The 10,391-nt window shown below is 45.5% G+C and overlaps 1 protein-coding gene across 11 annotated transcripts in view; it reads right to left on the minus strand.

The window, feature by feature from the left end:
• ADAMTSL1 (ADAMTS like 1) overlaps positions 1-10,391 on the minus strand; it is a 936,448-nt gene that overhangs the window by 88,122 nt on the left and 837,935 nt on the right. For all 11 annotated transcript variants that reach the window (XR_002097365.1, XR_002097366.1, XM_019517531.1 and 8 more), the window contains one exon: positions 5,958-6,168. Coding sequence is in view for 9 of the 11 variants with exons in the window: in XM_019517531.1 (XP_019373076.1) it covers positions 5,958-6,168 (211 nt within the window). In the remaining 2 variants the exon portion in view is untranslated. The remainder of the gene's footprint in view (positions 1-5,957; positions 6,169-10,391) is intronic.

Consider the following 10,391-nt stretch of genomic DNA (forward strand, 5'->3'; position numbering starts at 1 on the left):
TTACATTAACTTATCACAAGGGAAAGGAACATGGATATAAACATATGTACAATGTATATATATATTTATAAGATACCTAAACCAGTAACATAAAAAATACCCTCTGGGGAAATGATATAAAACCTTATACCAGTGCTCCAGATACAGGTAAGTCACAGATAAGTATCTGATCTGAAACAGATAAACCCCAAAATAAACAAAGATTACCAACAGATTAACTATAGGTAAATATAGGTGAACAATAAATAAGCCACAAATAAATACATATAAATAACAGGTGAATAATAGTGAAAGGGGGTCCCAACAGAGTCCTAGTCAAAGTTATAAATTTAAGATTCTACTCATCTACGAATTTTCAAACATGAGAGTTCACAAAATATAAGGCATGACATCACACCACCTATGGCGCAAGAACCTCAAAGATAAACTTAATCACAAGGGGAAACCCCAATGCTCTTGGGCCTTTTCCCAAACCCTTCAAGGAAGTTGGTAACTTCAGGGGGGCCCTCCCAATGAGACTTCCACTTTCAGGAGTGGAACTAACCAGGGGGGATTCCCCCTCCCCTGTGGGAATCTTTTTTCCCTGCAACTCATGGCTCCTAGGTCTGGAGGGTGGCCCTTGTCCTCTGTGCTAAGCTGTTTTCTCACCTGCAGTGGGCTTCGGGGGTTGCTGTTCCCTGGAACGGGTCTCCGATATCCAGGGCTTCTGGGGCCTCTGGCTCGGCCTTGTCCGCTGGCTCAGTAGCTTGAGCACCATCTGGCTCCCTGGACTCAACCTTTTGCTATGGGTTGGAGGCCTGGGCCGCCTTGTGCGGCACTGGGCTTAGTCCGCTCCCTGCACTGAGCTCCCATCCTTGTGCTGGGGGTTGGGGACCTGAGCTGTCCAAGCACTTCAAAAATCCTGCTCTGTGCACCATGTCTCTGGCTGCACACCATAGAGGTTGCAGACCCGAGCTGCCTCATGCAGCTCCCAGGGTCTGGACGCTGTGCACCATGCTGCACACGGAGAGCCTAGCCGCTGGAGCTGTCCGCTGTTCCCTGCCAATGGAAGTTTTCAGGGGCACTTCTGGGCTACTGCTTTGCCCTGCTGAGCAGCTCTCCTCAACTCTTCTAAGCCCTGCTCTTCTCTCTTCTTCATCCCCGACATGTCTCCCTTGTGCTGGGCATGCAGCTCCTTTTATACTCTTCAGGGCTTCGCCCCTGAAGTCTTCTGAACCTGATAGTCTACAATCAGGTCCCGGGGGAACTCCTCTCCCTCTCCCCTCAGGAAAGGGGTGTGACTTCACTCCTTTTGCTGCCTCCTGATTGGTGGATGGGCTCCACCAATCAAAACAGCAGAATCTCAAGCCTAAGACTCAACCCAAGCCCTGAAAGGTAAGCCTGCTACAAATGTAATGCAAATACTGGAAAAGATTTTGAATCTATTTATAGGGCAGGGCTAGTTTAAACGTATTCCATGGGTATGAGCTCTGAGACAGTGTCAAGTCATTACTTTGGAGTCTCAGCTTACTTTTTTTTTCTATTTTAATGGACATTTTTAGACCTTATGGTTTCAAAGTAAATCTTCAAAACATTATCTGAGTGCAAGTGAAGCAGTGATATCCACCCAGATTTGCACAGTGCCTTAAACAATATCTCTAAGGTGTATAAAATATTCCATTCATCACAACAATTTCTTAATGCTTCTTGCTATCTTGGAGGTCTACACTAATAACACACCAGCAGTACACTTTGGATGTGTGGCAGGAGAAGAAATCACTGTTGGTTCAGCCCACACACCAAAGCAGGTGCACCCTGGGTACTGGAGTATACACTCCCTGTTGCTATTTCTATTCCTCTGGGGGAGGAGGGCTCTGCTTCTGAAGGAGATGGAGCCCTTGTTGCTATCCTGGCAGTAGAAGGGGGTCGCATTCTACAGTGCTTTCCAGGTGGGAAGGAAGATCCATCTGTCACTGCCTTTCCAGATAGAAGGCAGGCTCACAGAGAGCACGTTGTGATGTTTTCTAGGGCATCACTGCCTTAATTCAGGTCTGGTCTATTCACATTTTTAAATGAACCCTGACAAACTAACATAAAGTAACAAGACTTCTCCAGGTTAGCCAGTCCAAGGAGCCTTCCCCATTCTCAGACCCTGCACAAGGATCATAGACCCCTAAAATGCCTGCACTTGGGGTGCATGAGGGCCCTTCCCTTCAAACAAACAGGGGAAGTGGACAAACTTTAGAGAAGGGATAGAGGAGAATGAGTCCTGGCTTTAGTGAAATGCCTGACTGCTGTAAGAGATGAGGTAGCTTGAGCAGTGCCCTGTCTGGTAGGACACTTGTGACTGCACTTTCTAAGGTATGATCCTGGCCCAGAGTTCCCCAGGAGCACTGCAGATCTGCATTGCTATCTGCTGAAGGCTATGACTCTAATGCTTAAATCTAGCTTTAAAGCACAATCCTCTTAGCTCCCATGGTTCTGTAGGAAGGCACATCTTTCTGCCAGCAGCCCTGAAGAGTTCAGGTGGCACATAGAGCTCACCATTGCCTAACTTTAAAACCTATAGTGCTTTTAGCAGATAAACCCCTGATAAATATCAGTGTACCTAGCATACCAAATGATTAAAGAATACATCCTTATAAATTCAAGACTCTTTATTTAAAAATGTTCTCTCCCAAGGATAAAGCCATTAGGGTGTTTATTTTATTTTCAGTAGTGAATTTCTGAAGAGAAATGGATACCAGGATCACTTTTACAACTTCCTGTAAATATCTACTCTGCAGACATTCAGTGGGAAATGTCATGTTAAGAAATCATCTTATTTCTTTGTTTTATTACTGAATAAAGACTGAAGTTTCCTGAATAAAGCCCCTCCCTGCTTATGGCAGCTTAATGCTGTGCTGTCCCACTAACACAAACAGTGGCTTCCCATAGTCAGCACCAGAAAATCAGTTCTCTCTTCAGATGTTTTTCTATTCATTTTTCCTCCTTATTTTATCATTTTAAAGTAATTTAATTCAGACCATCCTTCTTTAATAACCTAAAGGCTAGGGACAGACATTCAAAATCCTGAGCCTGAATTGATTCAATCTTTGCAGATTAATCTAACCTGGCTAGGCTAAATCACTTTGTAACAGTACAGACATCCCCCCTGGACTGAAAAAATGCAGGCACATGCCTGCAGTGGCTCTGGCTAGTAGCTGTGGGGGGGTGCTAGAACAGCCCGCCCTCTCTTTCACAAGGCTGAGCTGAGGGGTGTGGCCAGGTCATGTCAGGATGCTGTGATTAGGAAGCCCCCCCATCCCCTCTTGATAACAGCATTTATCAGATCTGTTATCAGCATTTAGCACCCCATCAAAAAACAACGCCTCGCTCATTAGTTCAAGCTCTTCTTAAACAGCTTTTTTCAAAGGAAGGAATGGAGGGACATTACCAGCTGAGCTGTTGATTAGCTCTGAAAAACCCTATGCCTGTCCTATCTGCCTCACACGGCATAAACTAGCATACCACATGCTGGCTATGATTCGTGCTGTAGGAGACAGGAGGAAGGGATCTCTGCTTAAGCAGTGAGTGGTGAGAGGGGGTGGGGGGAGGGGTGCATAGGGAAGCCAACAGACCCAACTGTGCCTGCAGATCTGTGCCAGAGCTACAGCCAGGGAGCAGAGGGAGGGGCCAGTCCTTCTGTGGAGCAGAGAGCCCTGCCCAGCCCAGAGAGCATGCTGGGGGAGTCTGATTTAACTTAACCCAGCAAGGGGTTTGGAACAGACATTGTATAAACTGGTTTGACCCAAATCAGTTAAGTCTGATACTACATTCAACCAGGTTTATCTCAAACTGGTTTCAGCCATTTTCAAATGGGTTAATGTGCACTGAATGTCTGTTCTGTTACAGGTTTAAACCAGTTTCTGATCACTTAAACTGGTTTATGTGTAATGTCTGTCCCTAGCCAAAGGGCCTCAGAGAAGAAAACATCACTCTCAAGCCTTTGTAGTATAAATCTCTTTTCTTTGTTTAAGAATTCAAGAGAGGTTTGGTATGAAAAGCAGACCTGCAGAAGGAATGAGATCTGCAGATGAAATGCTCTGTTGACCAGGAGGCAAGCATACAGGCTTATGTGGTACTCTAAGGCCCTTCCTTCACATTCAGATTCAAGCTAGATAGAAACAAGATATAGAGCTTTTTCACATTTTCAAGTACTAACTTTATAGCTGGTTGGCTATTTTTATAGCTGGAGAGTCATTTTTTATTGTGTGATAATTACTTCATGTACGTAGCTGGTCTGAATTTATTGCATGATTAACCAGTTAATTGTGTCATCATCATGTTCTCATGTCCTGTCTGAGATAGTTTATGACAGGTGTTTACAAGTCACAGATTCATTGGGCTCTGACAAGGCAGCAAAATGGGTGCTTCTGCTATGGCCATTAATTGCATAGTATATGTAATGTGTAGCAGGGGCCTAAGGGTTGAACTGGGATTTCAGTGACATTTAGGCTTGATGTGGGATTTCACTTTACCACAATTTTATCTCAGAGAAAATTCTTCCAAGGGAATTATGGCATAGCCTTGTTGTGAGGTAGACATCTTCTCATAGAGTCTAGATTCACTTTTGTTTGAACTGAATCCTCCCTGCACCTGAAAGACTCACCCTAGGGCAGGGCAGGCAGCACTTCCACTCCGTGGAGATCTTTTTAAGGGTGCCATTGAGTACTGTGCAATATTAGTGCTGTTAGGTTATACCTATCGATTATTCACAAGATAAACCCAGAAATTTCAAATAGGAATACATAGCATCAAAACCATTCTGACTTGTAGTCTGAGTTCTTTGCAACAGAAGAACTCTTCTATTATTTTTCTGCAGTCAAGAAATGAGTGAAAGCTAAGAGCTGGCATTTTCAGAGTGGTGACTTGAGTCTAATAAGGTCGAGAACCACAATAAAGTGACATTATGCTTACTCCTCTGACAGCCAGGCCCCACAGCCCACACCTTGGGGGCTGCACTGGTTGAGATGAAGCTGCAGGCATGCATAGGCATGTATCATCCAGCTCTGGAAAGCCTTCCTGTCACCCTGTATCCTGTGCCAGATTCTGACCAGTGCTCTGTATGCTCCCAGGATACTGGAGAGCAGGAGAAATCATGGCTAAGGACACCAAGGGTAATCCTTACTTTTATAAAAAGCCCCAAGAGAACAGTTAGGGCTTCAGATTTAAAGTTGTTTCTGAAGTCCCTATTCCCCTCCCCAAGTTCACCCAAAAAAGAGGACTGTGGCCCAGGCTGGGCCTCATCTTTGCTCACCTGCCCAGAGAGCATTAGTGGTATGAGACCAAATTAATAACAGTACAGTAAAAGCTCTGTTATCCGGCATCCCCCGGGAATGGGAGATGCCGGTTAATCAAATAATCTGGTTAATCAAATGTGCACCATTTGGTGCACTCCCCGGAATTAGTGTGCTGGGGGACAGGGAAGGGGGGCCCCATGCAGGCTGCTTTGCCCTGGGCCGTGGGTCAAAGAAGTGGCAAAGAAAAAGTCTTGTGGTAGCAAAATGGGAAGTCCCCTGGAAGTGGTACTTCCGGTTTCATGTTTGCTGCGTCCCTCAGATGCCGGTTAATAGAGTTTTCCAGCTAATAAAGTGTCAGTTAACACAGTTTTTGCTGTATTTGGTGAGGTACATAAGTAATACTGTTCTTTCCAGGTGAAAAAATTCTGAATTAAAATGTAATAAAAATACTTTAATTAGAAAAACAATCTGTGTTTTTATGATGACTTTGTTGAAGATGAGATAAAAAGATACAACTTTCCTTGGGATTCTTAAGCCGGGCATCTATTCATTTTACTTTTTTGAATGAACTTACCAGCTTGCACTGAGAGATTAATGGATCTTCTCACGTGCGCTAAACTATTCATAAACTAAAGTAGGTCATGTTCTTGTATTGGCATCAAACAGGATAAAATGGGACTAGGAACATGCTCTTACCTCTTGCCAGTCTGCAGGGTACCAGGATGGTGGACAGTCAAAACGACTGCAGGCTTGTACTAGGCTGGGCTTGGGTTTATGGCACAGCTCATCTGCCAAAATCACCGTCTCATTTGTGTCTCTTGAGAGTAGGTGAGAACAGAAGACATCTCGAGTCTGCAATCCAACTCCACAGGTGAGACTACAGGTGCTCCATTTTCCAATCTCCCATCTGAGAAGGGATCAGGAAAAGGAAGACCTTGAGCATATAATGAAAACAACATGACCAATAACTCATTCCAACAACAGATGGAGTAGGGAAGCGATAATGGCACAGAAACCCAGAAGCTTCACTTTCAGATCAGTTAGAATTAATTTGCTCATATTTTCCCCCAGCACCCTGATGCCTGAATTTGGGAAACTAAGAAAAACCACTGACTGGTTATTGTTATTTTGTATTTAAAACTCAAATCAAATTCAAATCCCTAAACATCCTGCTGTATCAGGGAAAAGTATATACCTTGTAACTCAAGGTTATTGCTAGCTGCAGTACTAGCAAATGTGCTCCAAGACTTAAAATGCTCACATAGATCGATTCCTTTCTGAAAGGGCAGAAAAGAATCAAGTAACCATTTCATCAGGGACTGATGTCAGTGTAAACCCTATGATGATTCCTTGGGGAGGATTTTCTAGAAGGGCATCCTGCTGTGGTTCTCCTGAGTGTTTTTTTATCACTGGGGGAGTGACTGTCAAGGCCTCAATGAACGCCTGTATGGTTGTGGCAAGCTCTCTCCCAGTCACTGGCTGGATGCCTACAGATAAGCCACCCTCTTTCTTAGCTAGCTATGTGGCCTCTGGATCATCCGAGTCACAGTAGGTGCCAATATAAACCTAGGTTGAATTTAGCCTTTAAAAATAATGTGAATTTCATCACATTGGAAACAAAGCCTTCTGGGGACTGGGGGCCCAATTGTCTTTCTCTGAATTAGTCCAGAGAACTGAGATCACTGAAAACATGTTCTAACATTGAAAATTATATACAGACCCCAGTTTAGGCAGCTGACCCCATTTCTCATACTCCAATGGAAGCCAGCAGCAGTCTTAAGAGATGCAAACATACACATACACACATAGGGTGTGTACAGACATTACTTTTGTTGCCATTTAAAGTGCTTTATTGCCGTGACTTAACAGAAGTGAATGAGTTGACAGCACTTTAAAAATGGGTTCAGTGCTTTAAATTAAAGCTTGTTAAATGAGGTATTAAATTTGAAGTGTGGTATTTTACAGCACTTTAGCAACCTATAGCACTTTAAATAACTTATGTGCACTGGTCAAATTTTTGACCAGTGGAGAAACCCCAGGAGGCTTCAGAGTGCCCCCTTCCCCCCTTGCTTCCTAGCCTGGAAAGTGTAGGGAGGCTCAGAGTGCCCTCCACTCCTACCATTCCAAAACACTGCATTTCTGTCATGCTTAAGAGCACTGTAACTTTATAGTGTTATAAAAAGTGTTCTAAACCAGGGGTTTTCAACCCTTTTGGATTGGCGTACCCCCAACAGCTGGACACAGAACAGCGTACCTCCAGCAGCTGGACACAGGTTTGGAGGATGGCATGTGGCCAAATGTGGAATGGGGTGGAGGGGGAGCAGCATGGGATGGTGCATGGCAGTGCTTTGTCCCCACCCGCACGTACCCCCTAGGGCCTTCTCAAGTACCTCTGGGGGTATGCGTACCCCTGGTTGACAACCCCTGCTCTAAATTACAGCACTGTAAAACATGCATGGAGCACTTTTGTACACATCCCTAAACATTAAAAATTAATCTTATATGAAGGTCAGAGCCCCAAAACAATATGGCTAGACTTGAACACCCCTACATATAAATAGAACACATTGGCTGTGTCTAGACAAGCAGGAGCATGCAGTTTGTGGCACCACAAACCTCTCTGTAGTGCCACAAACTTCATGCATGGAAAGTTAAGATGTACCCTGCGCTGCAAATTTGGGATAAAGGAAGAAGGAAGGCTGATAAATGGGGCAGCCAAAATGACTAAAAGCTGTTAGAAGGCAGGAGAGAAAAGGGCCACTTAGGTTCACAGACTGAGATCAGAAGGCAAATAGAAATAGTAGGAGCTCCATTACAGCACACACATTTATAATAAAATAGAACCCTGCATCAAGAAATATATTAGCAAGAACGGTTTTGCTTAGGCACTGAGATAGTACAGATAAAGTAGCAGATTTTCTCTCCCTCTAACCTAAGTGATAAAATTGGGGTTTGTATTTGTTCTCTCTCAATTACTTCCAGATCCAATTGGTTCAGCTTGTCAGCACAGATTTTTTTCTCCCTAAATGATAGTGCTGAGCATTCAGCCTGAAATGTAAAAGCCACACTGTGCTGTTTCTGGACCACACTGGTAAACCAGCCTCAGTCTGTTTATACCAGCTGAGGATGGTGATCATCATCATAAGAAAGATCCTACAGGTTGAATTTAGATGAGCATTTGTCAGTGAAATCCAGGCCACTATTTCTAACTAGTTTGACTCTGCACTGCTGGTGACAACAGTAAGAATTTCTTTAACCCAGGATAAAAAAGAACACCTACTGCATATTGAATAAGTAGGTGCCATTTTCATTTTCCTGACCATAATACTTTAAGGTCCAGTGAGTCTGATAAATGCACTGCTGTGCAAGAAGACTGGCATCTGGCAGCCAGTTAAGCTAATTCAAAGTGCACTTCTCTTATGAATGACCTTGGGAGAGAGGTCTTAAAGCAGATTTTACCATAAAATTGTCAGTCAGAATTAATGTGGATATCAGCTACCCTCTGTGTTTGCCACAACTTAGACTAAGATATTTGAGTTGGGCGCTGAAAGGAAGGCATTTTCCTCTTTAGGGATGTATTTTGATACAGGGCTCATTATATTAGTTGCCGAAGTTTCTTTTCTTCAAGTGTGGGTAATAGCTGTTGCCTCCGGCAATTCATTGTTTGTTATTAGTATAAATGCACAATGTTTCTGTTGGCAGTTCACATCTAAGCAGCTAGTATGCCACAAGAACTCTTCCTAACTCTTGGCTTCTACAGGAGAGGGTGTCTGTTTATTTTTCAGAAGAAAAATGTCATTTTTTCAATAATAAGAAAAGGCCTGCCTTTGCAGAATTTCAATTTAGGGGTTACAGGTTTCAGCTATTGCCCTATCCATAGCATTTACTTGCTCACAATCCTCTTTATCTGGTCTAAGTGGGAGGTTCCTAGAGGAGCAGCTCAGGAAATATGAGGTAAAATTCATCCTTCCCTTGTATTTTTTTAAATATCCCTGGCTTTTATACAGTTTCAGTTAGAGCAGATCTTTGTCCTTAGTTGGGATGCCTGTGTAACCACAAGAAGGTGAAGAAGTGATATGGAAAGTCAGTAGGTTTTATGACCCAGAAGCTTATGCTTTATATATACATATATCTACTTTGGTTAGTCTATAACAGGGGTTGGCAGCCCCCAGCACACATGCTGAGCATGGCACGTGAGGCCATTTTCCTCAGCATGCATTGGGACCAGGGCTGGGGCCGGGGTGGCAAGGCAGTAGCTGTTTGCAGCCTTCTGGCTGCAGCCAGCCCCAGCTTTGGGTAGCTTCTGCCAGCCGGGAGCCTGGGCTGCTCCCAGCTGGGAGGCTATAAGTCCTGCTGGGAGCAGCCTGGGCTCTGTGGTTATCAGCAGCTACCCAGAGCCTGGGCTGGCTGCAGCCAGGAGGCTACAAACAGCTGTTGCCTCCCACCCCCACCCCAAAGGGCACAGTGCCTGCACCTGCTGCCTTCCCAGAGTCTGGGGCTGGGAGATAGCTGGGGCGGGGGTGGGAGGGCAGCAGCTGCTTGTAGCCTCCCAGCTGCAGCTGGCCCAGGCTCTGGGTAGCTGCTGATAGCCACGGTGGGGCCCCTCTGTCTGTCCCCTCTGTGTGCTGCCATTCCAGGTTGCGTACACTGCACTCCAGAGGTCCATGGGGCAGGTAGCTGGGCTGGGAGCACAGCATGTGCGACCCAGAGCAGCAGCGCACAGAGGGGCCATGCAGGGAAGCTGCCTGCTGCTGCAAGCTCCATGCTGCCTGGGTCACACTTCCCCTGTGTGCAGGGGAGGAGCGTGGCCAGCACACAGGGTTGTGCCCCTTGCTGCTGCCCCTACATGCAGGGGAAGTGTGGTCAGGGCAGTAGGGAGCTCACAGCAGGCAGCTTTCTGCACCCCCTGCTGTGCCATGCCACACCGGGTTCCAACACTGCTCTGGAGAAGCAGGGATGAGGGCAGCACACTGGGAAGCATTGCCGGTATCAGCTGCCTGCCCAGGGCCGGGGCTGGGGCCTTTGCAGAGAGGCAACAGATGCCTGCAGCTGGCTCATGTTCTGGGTAGATGTTGATAGCCATGGAGCCTAGGCTGGGAGGCAAGGGGCATCAGGGCTGGGGGCAAGGGG

This window comes from Gavialis gangeticus, unplaced genomic scaffold (assembly GCF_001723915.1).
Source record: "Gavialis gangeticus isolate Ggan-Ray unplaced genomic scaffold, GavGan_comp1, whole genome shotgun sequence".
NCBI lineage: Eukaryota > Metazoa > Chordata > Crocodylia > Gavialidae > Gavialis > Gavialis gangeticus.